Here is a 20,743-nt window from a genome sequence, read left to right on the forward strand (position 1 = left end):
CCTGTGGCGCTCTCAAGGGCAGCGTTTGTAGGGGAATGTTCTAGACATTGATTGGAGGAATTGCTATAGAATCCTGGAAACTGGGTCCACTCGCCTGCTGCCCAGGGAGCCCCATGAGTGCCACTGGCGTCGGGGAAGGAAGTAGGTTGTTAGCAAAGGGGTCGGGCAGCTATTGGTCAATCCCTGGACTCCTGGGTATTGGGTGAATTTCAGAGAGTGAAGTGGAGGTTGAGCAGTGCACGATCAGTTCGTGTGTGGACTTTCTTTGAATGGCCAGTGAGAGGGCCAGCGTGGTTACTTTGAAATGGCAGGTCTGTGGCTCTGTGGCTCTGTGGTAGACTGGGCACTACTTTGATCAGGCCTGTGAGTCTTGGCGAAGTTTTCAGAACACATGTTGGCACTAAGATGCTAACTTTAGGGGCGATCTGAGTATGATTCAGGGCCTGGGCTCTGTGTCACTCCCTTCATTCACTAACTGACTCTTCACTGCCTCTGGGTGTCGGCTGGACTCCTGCGGGGTGAGGGAGGGAGCCCCGCTCCTGGGACGAGATACCACCCTCTTGGCAGCTGGTGGATGAGTCCCTGCGCTCTGGATGCAAACCCTCGCTGCATTCTCTGCACAGTGGCTCTGCTCACTCGGCCCCCTCACTGCCCCCTGCACGAGGAGGGCGCCCCCTGCTTGTCCCCCAGATCACTGCTGCCACAGGCCTGGAGGGTTCACAGGAGCCCTCCCAGTCCTCAGTGGGGGACGCAATGCAGACTGGGAATCTGGAGGAAACCAAGCCACAGGAGGTTCAGGAGGCGCCAAAGCCACCGACTGGTGGGTTGCAGACCCAGGGTTCCCACCCTGCTGGACCCATGCCCGCCCTTTGCTGTTTTGGTTGCATTGCCTGTGGGCTACTCACGTCCTTCTGCTGGGAGCTCTTGTGCTTCTGTTCTGGAATGGGCTCCCTAAGATTCTTGGGTTCTTTTCAGTTCTAGAATGTACGTGTACTTCTGTGGTTGGCCCAGCCACGCAGTATCTAACAGGTCTCAAGAAATATCTGACGGACAGGTGGATGACTACAAGTTAGGCAGTCTTACCTATCTAGGGACTGTGATGACCTTGGCAATAATAGTCCAGACTCCCTCACTTGTGGAAACCTGATTTACCCACATTTGCACTTAAAGAGGGAAACCAAGCTCCCTCCTATTCCACAAACAACACACACATTAACACACACTCTCACACACACTCACACACAGTCACACACACTCACACATGCTCTCACACTCACAGGCACACACAGTCACACATACTCTCACACTCACACACACTCTCACACAGTCACACACACTCACACACACTCATACTCACACACACTCTCACACATACTCACACATACACACACAGTCATACTCACACACAGTCACACACTCTCACACTCACACACACTCTCACACACACAGTCATACTCACACACAGTCACACACTCTCACACTCACACACACTCTCACACACTCACACAGTCACACACACACTCACACAGTCACACACACTCACACACATATACACAGTCATACTCACACACAGTCACACACTCTTACACTCACACACACTCACACACACAGTCATACTCACACACAGTCACACACTCTCACACTCACACACACTCTCATACACACAGTCATACTCACACACAGTCACACACTCTCACACTCACACACACTCACACACACAGTCATACTCACACAGTCACACACTCTCACACTCACACACATTCTCACACTCACACACACAGTCATACTCACACACACTCTCACACACACAGTCATACTCACACACAGTCACACACTCTCACACTCACACACACTCTCACACACACAGTCATACTCACACACAGTCACACACTCTCACACTCACACACACAGTCATACTCACACACACTCACACACACAGTCATACTCACACACAGTCACACACTCACACTCACACACACTCTCACACACACACAGTCATACACACAGTCACACACTCTCACACTCACACACACAGTCATACTCACACACAGTCACACACTCTCACACTCACACACACTCACACACACACAGTCATACTCACATACAGTCACACACTCTCACACTCACACACACTCACACACACAGTCATACTCACACACAGTCACACACTCTCACACTCACACACACTCACACACACAGTCATACTCACACACAGTCACACACTCTCACACTCACACACACTCTCACACACACAGTCATACTCACACACAGTCACACACTCTCACACTCACACACTCTCACACACAGTCATACTCACACACAGTCACACACTCTCACACTCACACACACTCACACACACAGTCATACTCACACACAGTCACACACTCTCACACTCACACACACTCTCACACCCTCACACACACTCATAGTATGAGAAAGCTTCGTTATTAGCTGGTTATTCCTTCAGTAAGGCTCCTTCATTTTCATGGAACACTGTGACCTTCTGAACCAAGGAGTGTATTCTGGGCTGATGCTAAATCCAGCTGCTGAAGTGGTAAACACAGATAACTTTCAGCTTGTAAACAAGTGCACTCCCAGAGGCTTGTTTGGGGTGGGTGGGGTGGAGTGGGGGGTGTTTCCAGTGTTTCAGTGGGGCTGGTCCTCCAGCCTGCAAGGTCTGTACCACCTGGAAAGTAGCCCAGTGGTCACAATGCCAAGTCACACTGAGTTCTCCAGGCCTCAGGAAGGGTCTGCGTTGTGGTGCAGCGGTTTAAGCTACCGCCTGTAAGGCTGGCATCGCCTGTTCAAATCCCCAGCTGCTTTGCTTCTGATCCAGCTCCCTGCTAATGGCCCAAATCCTTGGGCCCCTGCCACCCCTGTGGGAGACCCTGATGATGGAGCTCCTGCCTCCTGGCTTCAGCCTGGCCCAGCCCCTGCTGTTGCAGCCATTTGGGGAGTGAACCAGCCCATGGAAGATCTTTCTCCTTCTCTACCTGTAGCACTGCCTCTCAAATAAATAAAATAAATCTTAAAAAAAGAGAAGATGCTGTAGTGCAGAAGGGGACCATGTTTTCTCCCTTCCAGCACAAGTCTGAGGTGTCTGAAGCTGGCCTCTGATGCCCGTGAGTCTCCCTCACCCCCTTGATATTGTGCCGAGGGTGTGGGTAACTCTGGCCAAGGCACAAGCCTCAGTTTCCTGTAAGTAAAGCAGGCCTAGAAGTTGTACCTGCCAGGGCCATGGAGAGAATAAGAGAGAACTGAGGTATGAGGACACTCCAAAAAGTTTATGGAAAATGGAATTAAAAGATAAGTCTTTGTTGGTGCCTCAAAGTTTGGAATCCATGCACAGTTGTTCATCTCATGCCTTTTCCATGAACTTTTTGAAGACCTCTTGTATGCGTATGTGGATCTCAAAATTTTGGGTACCTAAATAATTATCTCCTAATTCGAATTTCCATAAACTTTTCAAAGTTCCCTGATTTGTATACTGTATATCCCCATGAAAAGTTTATGGAAAAGATGCCATGATGAAGGGCAGGCAAGGACACCTTGGGCTAAGGGAGGCAGGCCAGAGGCTGGGTCCTGCCTTCACATTACAGGGCTTCGCTCTGAACCTCAGACACTCTGATACAGGATGCGGGCATCCCCAGCATCCTCTCAACCACTGCACCGAGTGCCTGCCCTTGGGAGCTTATTGCATTTTGCCAGCCCAGGCCAGCATAGTCTAAGTGCTTGGCAAATGTTCTCCCGACCTCAGAGTACAAAACAGTCATCTTGCTTATCAGTAAGAAGTGGGAGGTGAAGACAGGCTTCTCAAAAGGAGAACCTGACACTGCGGTAGGGTGGAGGAGGGAGACTGGGTGCTTTGTCTCCTGGAGACAGAGGGGAGGGAGGAGTCCCAGCCTGGCCTTGTCTGCCTCCTGGGGCACCTTTACCAGGCTCTGCTCAATGCTTGCTACTCGCTTTGTCTCCTGGGTGCACTGCAGTCCTTACTAACCAGTGTCCATGGAGCAGCTGCAGCAATTGGGTTGTCCCAAGTTCTTAGAGCTGAGGCTGCAAACATACCCAATCTCCCAGAGCTCCCAGGTTGTTGATCTGAGAAGCCTGCTTTGGCCTTAGCCAATCAGGTTACATTTACCTATGACTGGAGCTCCCTCATTGGCTGAGAAGCACAATAACTCATCTCCTGGGAGGTGATTAATGCTGTCTTTTGAATTGTTCACTGCCTGCTAGTCCCTGGGGCCCTGGGGTGCTGAAGTCAGGTCTGCTTCCTGGGGTGGCCTTTGCAAATGTTTGCCACTGCAGCTCCAGGGCCTTTTGCAGGGCCGGAGTGCTCTGTGGGGGAAGCTGCAGTGCCCCAAGAGCTTTCCTTGATGGTAGCTAGACTGTATTCTCCCACTTCTCTGGCACTTTCTTGTTTTTCCCCCAAGGCAGACATAGTAGCAAGCAGTCAGCTCATCCTGGGAGCCAGGTCATATTACTTAGCGTCTAGGGGGTGAATGGTTCCTTGTTATGCCAGCCCAACCCGATGATGCCTCTCTTCTGGGACTGATAATGGCTTGTTTGATTGCATGCAAATGTGCAGACTTTTCAGCTTTTCAAATTAAGGGTGGCACTGCTGGAGTCTTGGAGCCTTAAGTTATAAGTGCTCAAATAATTGATGCTAATGTGAAGGTAGCTCTACAACACAGTGCACTTTCTGGAATTATGTATGGGGAGTGTCAGCAGGGGCTGGATCTCTTCAAAGGATCTGGGCCTCATCTCCCAGTCTTGTCTGGACAGGAAGCCAGGGGCTGCAGCTTGTCCATCCAGTGCTCTTGCTCCCCACCTGCTGGGGAAAGCGTCAGGTGACCAGTATAGTCGCGCTGGGCATGGGCCTGGCTTCCGCCAGTTGCTGCAGCCAACCTCACCACCCTCAGATCCCCTCCCCTGGGATGCGAAGACTCTGCTGCTTCTGCTACCGCCCCAGGCCCCCAGAGTTCTCTCCATGCACATTCACGGAGCTGCTCCTCCAGACAATTTGTCTCGATTGATTGAGAAAATGAGGGCTCCAGTTCAGCTGCCAGGGGAGAGTTATTCGCGAGCAGCCAGTGTCTGTAGCAAAGGAAAAATACGGTCATAAATCTGAAGGGTCAGGCTCCCACCGAACGCAGAGCTGTTGGGATTCTTGAAGAGCTCCAGTTCTGTCTGCCCCCTGCTCTTCCCTGCCCTCAGGTCTCTGCTGCCACCTTGGCTTTAAGGTCAAGTCCTTGGAATTTCATTCTGCCCCCGGGGCAAGCCACAGCCCTGTTCCTCAGTGTCCCTGGGCGCTGGAGAAGCCAGGTGGTATCTCCAGCCCTGATGCAGGAGCTACCTTTCCCCAGTGCTCTCCTGAGTCATCTAACTGCCCCGGACTTGCTGTTTTCCACAAGGGTCTGAACTAGGTGTTTATTGGGTGATCGCGACCCTTGCTTTCTTTTGCTTGTCCTGTCTTCCCTTTTCCTTACCTCCCTCCCCCTCTGTCTTGAAGCAGCGCGCGCTGCCTGTCACCTGGACTTCGCCTGGCCCCTGGAGATCACCTGCCTCACATGAGCTCACATTTGTAACACTCATGTTGACTTTGAGTAACCATCATGTGTCTCTTCTGTGGCCCCGAGAGGCACATAAAAATACCTGTCGGTTCAGGGACAAAGCCTTTCACTCTTCATGTCCTCATTAACTGATGTTTATTTGCAAAGAATGTGCCCAGTTCTTTCTGCTGTTTCTTTGCAGAGGCCCCTGGCAGGGAGGGAGGGAGGGAGGCTCTGCGCGGTGGCTTGGGCCGAGGAGCTGAGCGCACTGACTAACCTGGGAGGCTCGTTGCCCAGGTCCACTCCTGGCATCCTGCTCCTCCTGCCTCTTTGGGTGCTTTTGGCCTGGAATAAACTCTCTCTCTCTCTTTTTAAGATTTATTTATTTATTTGAAAAGCAGAGTTACAGAGAGACAGAGAGAGGTCTTCCATATGCTGGTTCACTCCCCAGATGGCCACAATGGCCAAAGCTTGGATGATCTGAAGCCTGGAACCAGGAGCTTCTTCCGGTCTCCCACACAGTTGCAGGGGCCCAAGGACATGGACCATCTTCTACTGCTTTCCCAGGCCACAGCAGAGAGCTGGATTGGAAGTGGAGCAGCCGGGACTGGAACCAGCACCCATATGGGATGCCGGCACTGTAGGAGGTGGCTTTACCCCATACGCCACAGTGATCATTTTAAGTCTATCAAACACAGTGATGATAGATAGATCAACAGGAAAAAGAACATGCGAGTCTGATTTTGTGCTGAGGCAGGAGTGTGAGGGTCAAAGAGAAACATGGTGGTGGTCCTTTGATAGAGCTTAGTGGGATGTGGCCTGGTGCCTGCATTCAAGTCCTGACTCTGCTGTCATTCCAGCTTCCTGCTAGTGTGCACCCTGGGAGGCAGCAGGTGATGGCTCAAGTTAGAGATGCTCAAATAATTGATGTGCTTGGGTTCCCATCGCTCACTTGGCAGACTTGGTTTGAGTTCTGGGTTCCTGGCTTCGGCAGGGCCCAGCCCTGGCTGTTGTAGGCATTTGGGAAGTGAGCCAGTGGATAGGAACTCTGTTCTCTCTCTCTCTCTCTTTAAAGATTTATTTTTATTTATTTATTTGAAAGAGTTACACAGAGAGAGGAGAGGCAGAAAGAGAGAGAAAGGTCTTCCATCTGCTGGTTTACTCTCTAATTGGCCGCAACGGCTGGAGCTGCGCCAATCTGAAGCCAGGAGCCAGGAGCTTCTTCCTGGTGTTCCACATTGGTGCAGGGGCCCAAGAACTTGGGCCATCTTCCACTGCTTCCCCAGGCCATAGCAGAGAGCTGGATGGGAAGTGGAGCAGCCGAGACACATATGGGATGCCCGTATGGGATGCTGGCACCATAGGCAGTGGTTTACCTTCCTCTGTGTCTCTTAAATAATAATTTTAACAGAAGGAACAGGGTTTGGGCTTCTAGGGGGAAGTTAGGGTGGTGAGCAGGGACCATTGTGTGATGCAGATGAAGTCTCAGGTGGACTACCAGTGCTGAGCTCCGTCTGGGCCAGGTGTCAGCCACTGCCACCTCCCCACTTCTCCCCTAGTCTCTCCTTCCTGTGGAAGGCTCCTTCCCCGGCAGAAAGGGAGTGGGAGGAACTAGCAGACAGAAAACCTTTGTCTGCCTCTTGCTGTTTACTTTGCTAATGTAGATCAATGTCGATTTCTTTTTACAAAAGGGCAGCTTCTCAGAGCCTTTCCTGTGTCTGCAGAGGTCTGCAGTCTCTCTGAGTTAGCCAACTCCAAATGCATCAGAGAAATGTGTTTGCGGTGGGCCAGAGGGGGCCTGAGTCTGGTGGTTTGCACCAGGCCATGCATATAGGGGCCTTGGCTGTGGCTGGAGCGATGCTGGAAAGGTGCCACATAGATCAGGAGACCAGACACGGGAGGAACTGGACAGCCACGACAGAGAGCCACGAAACGTGGCTGTGGGTCAGTAAACCACCCATTGCCAGCGGCCAGTGCCAGAGCAGCTCAGGGGTTGTTTTCCATCCCTGGAGCCTGGGCAGACTCCAAACTGGGAACCAGGAAAGGGTGCCCAGCCCTTGTCCTTGCAGCCTCCCAGGAGGCCAGAGCGGAGGGTGAGGAGGGACAGCCATGTCTCCTGGGACAAATCTGCCCCAACCATCTCAGAGAGGAATGTCCATGTCGGCACAAATAGCCCATCGCGTGGAAGTCTCTCAGCCAGTTTCATGGGGTCCTTGTGAGTCAGAATCTTGGAATGTGGGTGGGAATCTTCGCCATCCAGAAGTTATAAATAGAATGGGCCACCCTCCCCCACCCATCCCTGCAGGCTGACCAACGGAAAAGCAACTTGCTCGTGCAGGGGTGAATTCTTGAGCCCACTACTCTGGGTGCCTTCTGGCTCCAGGCGCCTCCACTACTCCTCCTGGGGCAGTTGGCCGACACCCACCCCTGAGCTGGAAAGAGCAGGCCGGGCTGAACAATCTTGCACTTTTGCATTAGAGGCTCCTTCCTTTGTTCACTGCAGGAGTAAGGAATGCCCCCCTCCCTTTTCCTTTGTCAGCTGTTTGGGAACAAACACAATCACTGGGCTTCAGCTCTCTCTCCTCCCCCTGCCTGCCCCTGGGGACTGGGGCTTGTTTTCTCTTCCCCTCCCTTGAACCCAGCCTCCTGTCTCCAGGGAAGAGGCCTGGTCTGCTCTAATGAACTGCAAATGTGATTAAGATGGGTACTGTCAGGCCTGCACACCCACCAGGCGGGCTGCAGTCAGGGATGGATGGATCTGGGCTGTTGGCCCCAGCCAGCTCATGGAGATGAAAGAAGACAGAAGTAGCCGATACACAGTACTGGAGCCAGGGAGATGCTGGAAGTGTGCAAGTTAACTGACCCTCATTTTGTGTCCCTGCCAGAATGGTTTAGCAGAGAGCTGTGGGGAAGCCATGATTGACAGCAGACAAATGATACTAGTTATAAGCGCTTGATTGCCTTCCTAGTTTTTTTTTTTTTTTTTGGGGGGGGGGCAATAATCTCATTTAATTGTATTTTACAGCAACTGGGTTAGCAGCCGGTGCAGTACAGTGGCTGTAGCTCGGGGTTTGGAGCAGGTGGCTGCTGTTACTAGCATGTGGTGGTTAGGAGTGGCCAGGACATCTAAGTGCTCAGTAGGGAAGTTTATTTCTCTCGCGTTGAGAAGCTCAGTAGAGGATCCTGTGGCATTGGATCCAGGTCCTAATGCTTCAGTTCTCTGCCGAGTTCAGCATGGGGCTTCCATCCTATGGTCCGTGATGCCAGCTCAGGACCAAGAACAGGGCAGCCTCCCCTTTGGGGACACTCTTGGCAGCCTCACAGGCCCTGCTGCTTATGTCCTATGGGACCAAGTCGTCACAGGGCTACTCCTAGCTGCAAGGGAGTCTGCGAGTGGGACTCTATGCCCGGTGGCTGAGTATGCCAGTGAACATTGGAAATCCAAGGTCCCAAGATGGCGGGAGAAGGAAGAATGGATAGCGGACAGCTCTCAGTCTCTGCGACACAGTCCCTGCTCTACAGGTGAGGAAAGGGAGGGGCGGAGAGGCAGCGCCTCGTTTCTCAAGCCGCATATTCTGGGAGCTTTGGCCTTCTAACTGGCAGCTGGGCTGTGCCCCTTGTGCTGCACTGTCTTCTGACCGGGTGTTGGGAGCGGGGCGGTGGAGGGCTGGGCGGAACACCGTGCCACGTGTGGTTTGGTGGCAGGTGACTGGGTTGTGAAGACGGCCAGGGCCTCCCCTCACTAGTACGGCAGGTCTCAGGGACGCTTTGCAGTCTTAAAAGTGATTAAAGGCTCCAAAGAAAGAGATGCTGTTTATGTGCGTTCTATGTCTCAGAACTTACTGCATTAGATTTTAAAACTGAGGCATTTAAAACCTATCTCTTAATCCAGTAAAAATAATAAACCCATATGTTGAATGTAAAGAACATCTGTTTAATAAAATAACTATGAATCTCAATAAAAAATCCAGAAGGATGGCATTGTGTCCCAGTTCTGTAAGTCTCCTGGCTGTCCGGCTTGAGAGAAGTGAGCTGGACGCTCCGAGCTGCTCTGCACTCAGCTGTGTGATGTTAGCCATCAGGAGCCTCTGGAGAATTCCACTGTATACTTGGGAAAGAAGGCGGGGGAAAAAGAGCAGGTAGACAATTATGAGGACAATTTCGACCTTCTGGACTTCGGAAAGGATCCTGGGGTCCCCAGGGAACTGCTGGACCACCCTGTGAAAAATTTGCTATCCCTTTTGAATTTTTCTCTATTTAAAGGGCAGAGAGAGAGAGAGAGCGAGCTCTCACCTGCTGGTTCCCTCCTCAAACTCCTGTGAAGGCTGGGCCGGGCCAGGAGCTGGGAACTCAGTCTGGGGCTCCTGTATGGGTTGCAGGAACCCCACTACTGCTGTCACCATCTGCTGCCTCCCCAGGTGCACATCAGCAGGAAGCTGGAGTTGGAGCAGAGGTGGGACACAGGCACTCCGGTACGGGATGTGGGCATCACCAGGGGCATCTTAACCACTGTGGCAAATGCCTGCCTCCTGGACCACATTTTGAGAGCTGCTGGCCTGCTGAATTCTTTATTCCCTCCATGCTTCAGTTTCCAAATCGGAGAGGGGCTGTTGGTGGCCTTCCTCCGAGGAGGTTTAAGTTCTCGGGTGATGTCCTCCGGCCCCTGAAGGGCCAGTCTGTGGCAGGGGTGCTGGGCTGGTGTTGGAAGAGGCCTAGGATGGGTGTCTACTGCAGAAGGGGTGAGACTCCATGGAGGAGTGGGTGGCCTCCCATGAGAAGGCGGGCAGGGAGGAGCCAGACAGGCCCGGCCAGGTGCCCAGCGTGGGCTGGTCTGCCCTCCCAGCCCACTGGTGACCATAACCTCACCAGCTCCCACAAGAAAGGAGGGTACACGAGCCCTTCCTAAACCATGCACAGCTTGGGATGTGAGCAAGGACCCGCTCAGCTAACATGGCGGAAGGAGCCGTGGTGAATGAGAGAAAGGTGCTGGCTCACCTGTTCCGTGTGGCTGTCACAGGCCACCAGGCACTGATGGTGTCCAAAGACAGGAGGTTGATTGACAGGTGATTCTTGTTGCTGGTGAGGGCAACACCACCCCGTGTCTGAATCACAGCATGGTGCAGAATCGTGGACCGGGCAGGTGTGCTAGGGTGACCGAGTGGAGAATCTAGGCATGCCTGTTCTGGGGTAACCAGTCCTGACCCGAGGAAGAGAAAGCATTAGCCTCTCTTAAAGGCACTACCCCTGTCATTACTGTGACACTGGGGAGTTTTGGTGGGGACAAACCTTGCTTTCCCCATAGCCGGTGCCTCTGAGTCCTTCACTGTGGGAGTAATTCTCAGAGGGGTTTTGGGGTCCGGGCACAAGCAGAAAATCCAAACTTACCCGGGGAGAGCTTGGTTAGGTTTGGAAAGTGACTGGGGCTGTCATTACCTGTCTGAACAGCTGCGTCTTTCCTGGGGTGTTTTATGAGCGGGGCCGTAACGTCTCTGCGTCTCCTCCTGTCTCAGTGACTGTGTCACTGGCTTTTCCTGGTGGGTCCTCCCTCCTCCCCCACAACCTCCCTCCTGTGTCACATCCTGTGCAGGGCCTGGCTCAGACTCAGGCCTCCTTTTAGGAAGCCTTTCATGGTATGTTGGCTGCAGGCTGTCTCCAGCTGCGGTGCGGAAGTTACCCTACACTGGGACCAAGACTTCAGACCCCCGGATATGCATACCCCATGGAAACACCTGGCTCAGGGACACTGAGAGCCCCTTAAGCAATGGAGAGTGCTGCACCTTCCTCCTGGTGGTGCGTACTCCCGTTGGGTTTGATCCAGCACTTCCTGGCTGCCCGCTCTGCACGCCCTGGGAGCACAGCTCCCATCTTTGAGCAGCTTGCAAGGGAATGGAGCAGACAGTGTAGCCTGGACAACTTCAGTACAAGAGTAGAGGCACCCAGGGGGCTATGGGTGTTCCTGACCCAGCAGGGTGGGGAGCAGGGCAGCCAGAGTAGCCCTCCTGGAAAAGGTGGTTCCTGGACCGAGGTGTGGGGTGGGGCCACAGGCAAGGTCAAAGCTAGAAAGGTACAGGGCATGAGAAAAGGGGATATCCACTCCCCTCCCCCCACCAGCTTCTGTTCGCTCTCTGGTGTATTTCTTGGGCAGCAAATGAAAGGAAATGTTAAGGGAGCCATCAGCAATGTTCAAGCTGCAGAGCGGGGAGGGATGGGCTGGGGTCAGGTCATGGCCTTGGCCTTGGTGCCTTCCCAGTGAGCTAGAACTTTGCCCTTTACACTGGAGCGGGATGCAGTCAGATTCGCATGAGCGCACTGCTGGGGGCCACGCAGCCCGTGCCTGCTGGGCGAAGGTGTCCTCCATGAATCACAGCGCCAGACGTTGTCTCCGTCTTGCACTTATTTCTGTGTCCTGCCTGTGAACCTGGCCTGGCCTGGCAGGGCTGCTCATGGAGAGCTGGGAAGCCAGGAGCAGCACGGAGAGCCGTGGTGCAGCTGCAGGGTGGGGACAGATGTGGCTCCAGGGGCCGGGCAGACTCCTGGATATCCTGCCAGGGCTCGGATTGTGGCTGCGTGTGTTGACTGATGTCTAGTGGGGGCTAGCTAGAGAAAGGCTGGAGGACCTTTTGCTTCTGTGCAGAGAGAAACCATAGCCAGGTTTCAGTGTGGATGATGGAGGCCACAAGAATTGTTCTAAGAAAGGAGGGGCTGTTTCTGTAAAAATCCACGTCCCTGTCCTGCAGAAAATGCTGTTGCTGTTAGGTTGTAGTAGTTCTCCTCTCCTCTCCTCTTCCTCCTCCTTCTTCTCCTGCTAGATTTATGTATTTATTTGAAATGCAGAGTGACTGAGAGAGAGAGTGAGAGAGAGAGAGAGATCAAGATCTTCCATCTGCTGAACCACTCTCCGAATGGTTCAAAGGGCTGGGGCTGGGCCAGGCCAAAGCCTGGAGCTTGGAGCCTGAAGCCTGGAGCCAGGAACTCCATCCGGGTCTCGCACATGGTAGCAGGAAGTCAGATGCTGGGGTCATCACCTGCTGATTCTCAGGTGTATTAGCAGGAGCTGGATCAGAGCAGAGTTGCCAGAACTCAAACAGGCAGACCAACATGGGATGTGGGTGTTGCAGGTAGTGGCTTAACACACCCCAGGAAACACTGTTCTCCCTAGGGCATCCATCATTTAATCCTCCGGGGAGCTCCCCGGCAGTGTGCATGGGTGCTGGGCCCATTTTCCCTGGCAGCTGGGAAAAGGCTGACTTGGGCCAGCTCAAGACAGCTATGCTGAGCGCTGCCTCCCTGGGGCTCTGGGAGCGAGGCTGCCCGGACTCCAGGGGCTTTTCTTTCCTTGGCTGACATGTGTGCCCCGCCCCATGAGAATCTCTAGTTCTTGGTCCCTACACCTGCACATATAGGTCCTGTGTGCAGAGAGGGCTCCGTGCTATTGTCCTACAGCTTCCATGGCAGTGGCAGTTGCTAGCAAAACATCAAGGTCAAGCAGCCTCTTGCAATGCCAGAATTCCTTATGAATGCAGATTCTGTCCCAGCTGCTCCACTTCTAATCCAGCTCCCTGCTAATGCACCTGGGGAAGCAGTGGAGGATGGCTCGAGTGCTTGGGCCCCTGCTACCCATGTGGGAGACCTGGATGGAGTTCCTGGCTCCTGGCTTTGACCTGGCCCAGACCAGCTGCTACAGTCATTTGGGGAGTGAACTAGTGGGTGAAAGATCTCTCTCCCTTCCCACCCCATCACTTTACCTTTCAAATACAATTAATCTTAAAAAAAAAAAAAAAGAAAGAAAGAAAGATCTCCCCCCTGGTCACTAGAAAGAAACCCAGTTTGTTCTGGAGGAGTGTGAACCTCCCACACAAGGGGCCACTCTGGTCTCCATGGAGCACCCAGGAGACCAGGGAAGTGATACTGTTGCCATGGCAACCGTTCATCCCAGTACAGTGCAGAGCCATGGAGATAAAGGTCAGGGATAAAAGTATCCTCTGGCCCACTGGGGACCTGCTCGCCATTCTGGAAGACCAACCTGATGGCAGGAGGATGGTGGAAGGGACCTCTCTGGTGGCCAGGAGACAGAGGACAATGATGAGGATGCTGATACGAGGCCAGCATTTGTTAGGACAAACCTTTTACTCACAGGATGCTGTCCAAGCTTCCCTTCAGGCCTACCAGATGGGGGCCCACAGGTCTTCTTGGTTCACAGAGGAGGAGGGGCTGAGGCACCAGTGCCAGCTCGCACAGGGTGCAGGTGGAAGAGGCTGCACCGGAGTCTGGGGCTGCAGAGGCCGGAATGAGGTCAGGGCAGGCCTCCCTGATGACCTCACCCAGGTCATTGTTTCCAGAAACACTCAGGGTGCCCCATGGGAGGTCACCCCTTGTGACTCAGCCCCTCTGCTGGAGGACACCCACCTCCAACAAGGTGACCTGATCTGCCTGAGTCCCCTCTTCCAGCCCGGGGCAGGGCTGGGGTGAGTTGAGTCACCCAGGGGTGCAAGCCAATGGAAGGGAACTCACAGAGGTGGGGCCGGAGAGGGGCTGCTGCTGTCCCAAGTTGGCTCCCAAGACTGGTGGTTGCTGACGACTGTGCTCTTGTGTGGCGAGTTTGCTTGCTGGCTATGCTCCTGCCGTTCCGCAGGAACCCCGGGCTGGTGGTTACTGCTCTTCTATGGTGCAGCAGGGTCTGCTGTGGTTCTGGTGTAGCCAGGATGCTCAGCTCTGCTTGCCTGCTTCTGATGCTGGACTCTCTGAGGGGCTGGTCATTGTGGGCACAGCCCGGCATGGCTGGGATGGATGCTGAGGATGGTGAACAAGGCTGGGCCAGCTTTCTCTTCCCCTGGACCCTCCGAGATGCCATGAAAGAGGAGGCCCTGGCTCCTGACTCCAATACACAGGCCCGTCGTGGCAAACCTCTGTGCAGTTTGGGCAGACTGGATTTCCCTTGCCTCAGAACCTGACTTTCCTTTTTTCTTTGCTGTCTCCTCTATGGACACTGACTGCTCCCATTTACTCTCTCTCTCTCTCTCTCTCTTTTTGTAAAGATTTGTTTATTTATTTGAAAGTCAGAGTTACACCAGGAAGGAGAGGCAGGGGTGGGGGTCTTCCATCTGATGGTTCACTCCCCAATTTGCTGCAATGGCTGGAGCTGTGCTGATCTGAAGCCAGGAGCCAGGAGCTTCCTCCAGGTCTCCCATGTGGGTGCAGGGGCCCAAGGACTCAGGCCATCTTCCACTGCTTTCCCAGGCCATAGCAGAGAGCTGGATCGGAAGTGGAGCAGTGGGGTCTTGAACTGGCGCCCATATGGGATGCCAGTGCTTCAGGCCTGGGCATTAACCCGCTGCACCACCGCACCAGCCCCCCTATTTACTCTTTAAGCTTAGCCCTTCTGTTTAGAAACTCTGGAGTTTTCTTTTCTTTTTTTCATTGAAAGCTAGGAGTCCTGTCACTAACCACTGGCTTCCAGTTGGAGAGCCTGTACATGATGAAAGGAATTATGCATGGAGGGTGGGTGTTTGCAGCCCTTAAGTCACACATCCCATGTCGGAGCGCCTGGCTGAGTCCTGGATGCTTGGCTTCCAGGCCAGCTTCCCGCTAATGCGCACCGGGGAGAGACAGTGGAAGATGGCCCGAGTACTTGGGTCCCGGCCATGCATGTGGGAGTCTGTAATGGAGCTCTTGGCTCTGGCTTCTGACCCAGCCCTGGCTGTTGTGGGCATTTAGGGAGTGAAGCAGCAGACAGAAGGTCTCGCCTGCCTGCCTTTCTAATTAATTAGATATGAAAAGGAAATCACATGAGAAAGATATGAAGGGGATCATGTCTGTAGATCATACTATATTGTGAACTCTAAGGCATTCTTGATTCTAAGCATGTTGTTCTTTGCATCACTAAGACGGGAAAAACTGCCAATCCAAGTGTGACATCAGGGCAGCCATTTGGCGCAGCAGTTCAGACAGCACTTGGGATGCCGTGTCCCATCTCTGAGTGCCTGGGTTCTAGTCCCAGCACGGCTTCTAGTCCCTGCTTCCTGCTGGGTGCACTCTTGGAGGTGGCAAAGGAGTGGCTCAGGTACTTGGATCCCCGCTACCCACGTGGGAGATCCAGATAGAATTTCCAGCTCTCGGGTTTGGCTTGGCCCAGCCCTGGCTATTGTGGGCATCTGAGGAGTGAACCAGTGGATGGAAGCTAGCTGTCTGTCTGCCTGTCAGCCTTTCAGATAAAAGAAATAAATAAAAATAAAAAGTATGATTGCCATTGTAAGATGCACCCCAGCTTCAGAGATGTTAAACTGAAAAAAAAAAAAAAAAGCATTCGGAATCACGGACGCTCAGAATGCAGGGATGTTTATAAGTAAAACACGCAGCAGTGTTTATACTAAGGAATTTGCAAAGTTAATAAATGACAGTTCCAAACCTGCCTTGAGTTATTTGGTTCTGCATATCAACAAAGGGATAAAACTCCAACTCAGTCCTTGCCTGGTCTGGCACATTTCATGAGATCCTGGCGTGTTGCTGCTGACGTGAACTGGGCCTGTCTGGTTCCAGCCAGCACCTGGGGGACCTTCAGGAAAAAGTGTCCCTGAGCCCTACCCCGACCCTGCTGACTTCAGATCTCAGGGGGTGAGGCCCATGGATCTCTACTTTATTATGTCCTTTGCTCCAATCCTTCACTTACAGTGGAGAAGGTCAAGGTCAAGGAGGGGAAGTGGCCAGGTCAGTGCAAACAGCCACTGAACAGCATCACTGGACCCCAGAGCCCCTGGGCCCAGATCCAGATTCACTGTTCTCTCTCTCCTCTTCCCTTTCATAGGACACTGCTGGCCACAAGCCTCTGCACTTCCAGGACTCCGTTTCGGACGTCACCTTAGCCTTGGCCTGCTCCACAGAGCCTGAACCCCCATCTTTCCTTTCATTGACAGACAAGGGTTGAATACACCCTGATAAGCACTTCTTCGGTGCCAGGCAGAGCTACGTCTCCTCAGTGCCACCCTCAGAAAGGCCAAAGGGCACGTGTGGCAGCAGCTAGGGCCACCCTGTGTTTGCCTCTCTCCCTGCAGGCCCTGTGGGAGCAATGCCAGCTACTGAAGAGCACCTCCGTGTTCGCCCGCTGCCACCCGCTGGTGGATCCTGAGCCCTTCGTGGCCCTGTGTGAGAGGACCTCGTGCACCTGCATCCAGGGGCCAGTGTGCGCGTGCCCTGCCCTCCTAGAGTACGCCCGTGCCTGTGCCCAGGAGGGCCTGGTGCTGTATGGATGGACTGACCACAGCACGTGCCGTGAGTCCACTGCCTTTGCCCTGCCTATCCCTGGCTGGGGATGCTCTGGGGTCTGCCAAGATTGTGTGTCTTTCCTGTACCGCCATCAGCCAGTGCCTGCAAAGCTGTGTGTCCCTGGACCCATATCCTGAGTGACTCCCACCCTCTGCCACCGGGTTCTGTGGATGCTGCCCTGCAGAGGGAGTCCCCAGGTCTAGGTGTCCTGTCCCTGCCTCTGTCCCCAAACCACACCCCCCCAGTGTTCCATGACCCCTAGGAAATCCAACCCCTGAGCTCCCCAAATAGTCTGTGCTGCTGGCCAAAGTCTCAGCAGCTCCCATCTCCAATTACGTGTTCCCCGTCTGCCTGTCTGAACGGATGGGGGGCAGGGAGCTGGCCAAACTGACCTCATGGTGATGTTCCAGAGACTGGAAGGCTTTCCTCCAAGTCCTCCCCTGACTCAACGCACCTCCCTCCTCCCCTGGGCGCAGTGCCCGCCACTCCCTCCTCATCTCCTGATCTCATCGGGTCCTTAGTTGCTGTCAACACCCCTCAATCCCCTCGACAAGGTAGGGGCTCCTCTGGTCACCTCGAAAGAGCCTGCTGCCTCCCCAGACCGTCCATGGATCAAAAGCCGTGCTGATGGACAGCCACGCTGCAATGATTGCACAGATCCTGCCGGCTGATGGCGACAGCAAAGCTGGCCAAATATTTACAGTGCACACCTGCGTCTCCCTGTGTGGCAGACCGAGTCTCGGTGACAGTGTGTCCTCCGCTTTGCTGTGTGTTGGGGGTGAGAAGGTGCCGGTGAGCAGCTGGCATCTCCTCTGTTAGGTGGAGTGAGGCAGGTGCCTGATGCATTTGGGGCAGTAGTCTGGTGAGAGGCAGGCCTTGGCCGTGGGGGAGAGAACAGAGGGATACTGGGGTGATAAAGCTCTGGAGGCAGCCCGCAGCTGGGAATTCAAGGGTTCTTCAAAAAGTCTGCAAAAACGGACTTAAAAGATGAATTTATTTTGCTGCAAGAGGTTTCGCACTCCATGCATGGTTTCCCTAGTGTGCCTTTTCCACAAACTTTGTGAGGAGCCTTCTTATACGTCGATTTCAACACTGCTCTGACATCCGTATAAACTTATTTTTAATTCGACTTCAACTTTTCTAAGTCCCTCGTACCTACAGAATGGGGTCACCCCACAGGCAAAGTGAGCATGAATGGAGTGTGCTGGGTAGGGCACTCAGTTGGGGGCCCCAGGAGAGGGATGTGTGACGGAAGCCCTCGGGGAGGCAGGTGGACCCTTGGGGTGGGGCTGCCCCCCCCCTCCCCCAGCCCTGAGGACAGAGGAGGCCCTGGGTCCCGGAGGGCTTGTGAGATGCTGCTTGGGTGGGCTCTGCCTGGGAGACGCCTTTGATCTTGCCTTTCAGGCCCGGCCTGCCCTGCTGGCATGGAGTATAAGGAGTGTGTGTCCCCTTGCACCAGAACCTGCCAGAGCCTGCACATCGAGGAAGTGTGTCCCGAGCAATGCGTGGACGGCTGCAGCTGCCCTGGTGAGAAACTTCCCACTGTGGTCACGCATCCGAGACCTCGCCAGCACCCTCGGCTTTGGGAAGCGAGATGAAGGTCGCTTGTGTTTGCCGAAATCAGAGGCCTTTTATTTAGTTTTATAGAGTCTTTGTACTGGGCGATCAGGATCGAGCTGGTCTTTATTGTTAATTTATGTTTTCCTGTTGCACTGTATTCACTGTCTCGGGTCTAGGGAAACGGGTCCCCACAGTGACAGCTGAGGGAGCTCCCTGCCCGCCCTGGGCTGCTGTTTTGTGTTCTCAGCCGGGTGCTGGAGAACTGGTCTGGGTCCAGGGTCTTACAAATCTCTGTGTTTGCCACGGGAGCTGAGCTGAGAAGCTCTGGCCATTGGAAGTCCTTCTGAGCTGTGAACTCTGGTGGAAAACACTGTGTAATGACGGAGCTTGAGTCCTGTATGTTTCGACTCCTGGCTCCTCCTACTGGAAGACTTTGAACAAAACAGTTGACTCCATTCGTTGGAGATGGGCAGTAAATAATCCCCCCCCCCCCCCAACACTGCACATGCGTGCAAGGTCAGTGTTGCCCATCAAGTTCTTTGAGCTTCCTGGAAGAAGCCCCAAGCTCCCGCTGGCCCATGGGATTCTGTAGTTGTGAGACGAGTGATGATGATGACGATGCTGAAGTCTTTGCCTGGATGTCCTTGATCGCAGAGGGACAGCTACTGGACGGAGACCGCTGCGTGGAGCGCGCTGAGTGTCCCTGTGTGCATTCCGGGGAGCGATACCCTCCTGGCGCCTCCCTCTCTCGAGACTGCAACACCTGGTAATTGGGGCCTGGGACAGCTTCTCAGAGGTTTTTATTTATTTATTTATTTATTTGAAAGGCAGAATTACAGAGAGAGAGAGGGAGAGACAGAGACTCTGCCATCCGCTGGCTCACTCCCAAAATGGCTGCAACAACTGGAGCTGGGTCAATCAGAAGCCAGGAGCCAGGAACTTCTTCCGCGTCTCCCATGCAGGTGCAGGGGCCCAAGGACTTGGGCCATCTTCCACTGCTTTCCCAGGCCATAGCAGAGAGCTGGATCAGAAGTGGAGCAGTCAGGACTTGAACTGGTGCCCATATGGGATGCCTGCACTGCAGGCGGCAGCTTTACCTGCTACGCCACAGTGCCTGGCCCCTTATCAGTTTCATACCCAGGAGAAGTCCAGGAGAAGGGGTAGGGGGGAAGACTTGGACCCCATTCCCTTGTAAGCTCCGGTCTGGGTGCAGGTCTGCCTGCTGGATGCACTAGCTTATTAGCTCTTGCCACCTTGCCTGCTGCTACTCTGTCTCACGTCTGAACTTCTGTTCTCATGGGAAGACGACAACCTCTTTTCTAGCTATCTCTGCTGACAGACTGAGCCCTTGGCTTTGGCCTGGCCCAGCCCTGGCTGTTGTGGGCTTTGAGGAGTGAACCAGTGGATGGAAGACCTCTCTCCATCTGTCTCTTTACCTTTCAAATGAAAATAAAAATAAAAATAAAAAACCAACAAAGTTCTCTGTCTCCCTGAAGAGGGACTCTAACACAATCATCAGGTGGCTCCGTGGCTCGCAGCACTCCTCTCCCTCCTTGCGTCCTTTGCCTACTCACTGGTAGGAGGCAGCTGTACCCAGCAGACCCTGCAGGGCCCCTGCCCTGGCCAGGCACAGCCTGGGCTGCTGGGTCTGTGTTGCTCAAGACAGCCCCTTAAGCAGCTCCTCAGGATGCCACCTTGGGCTAGCTTTGCCTGTCCCCTGCACACTGGGGACAATAACTCGGGGTTCCATCAGCACGTCCCTCTCCTCTGTTTATTCCCCTCGTGGCAGCCTGGCTCTCCCTGAGCCTTGGGGAAGTGTGTGTGGGGGCTGCCCAGGAGCATGTAGCCGCTCTCTTGCTTTTCCCACCAGCCTCTGTGTGGCCGGAGGGATTTGACTTCTTGGGACCTGTGTAGATTTCCTGGGACATCAGTTACCTAGGTCATCTTGTTCTATTTTCTCTGTAAGGGTTTCATCTCCTTGGCATTCCTTTGTGGCCAAAGCCCTTTACTCTCCTAAAGACTCCTCCGGCATCATCTTCCAGATCCCTCCCTTGGGGGAAGAGGGGGCTGTGACATCCATTGTAGCTGTGGTGGGCTCGAAGCCATGCCTGGCCCCTGGTGTCGCACAACTCCCAGTGACCTGTGTCTCTTTCCCCGACAGCATCTGCCGCAACAGTCAGTGGGTCTGCAGCAACGAAGAATGCCCAGGTAGGGGACCGCGCGTGCATTCCCTCCCTTCTCTGCATGGACGGGCTGGTCCTCTGCACAGGTGGGATTCAGCCACCCGGCCCCGGTGCTGCTCTCAGATTCCAGCTGTGCTAATCCATGTTAGGGCCAGAGGAGGGGAACCCTTGCAACAGCAGAAATGGATTGAG

The 20,743-nt window shown here is 53.9% G+C and overlaps 1 protein-coding gene across 1 annotated transcript in view; it reads left to right on the forward strand.

The window, feature by feature from the left end:
- The window catches only part of VWF (von Willebrand factor), a 159,067-nt gene that overhangs the window by 24,195 nt on the left and 114,129 nt on the right, over positions 1-20,743 (forward strand). Inside the window, exons 7-10 of the mRNA XM_062195452.1 lie at positions 16,598-16,814; positions 18,213-18,335; positions 19,023-19,134; positions 20,530-20,576. Coding sequence (XP_062051436.1) covers positions 16,598-16,814; positions 18,213-18,335; positions 19,023-19,134; positions 20,530-20,576 — 499 coding nt within the window. The remainder of the gene's footprint in view (positions 1-16,597; positions 16,815-18,212; positions 18,336-19,022; positions 19,135-20,529; positions 20,577-20,743) is intronic.

The sequence above is a fragment of the Lepus europaeus genome, chromosome 6 (assembly GCF_033115175.1).
Source record: "Lepus europaeus isolate LE1 chromosome 6, mLepTim1.pri, whole genome shotgun sequence".
Classification (NCBI taxonomy): Eukaryota; Metazoa; Chordata; class Mammalia; order Lagomorpha; family Leporidae; genus Lepus; species Lepus europaeus.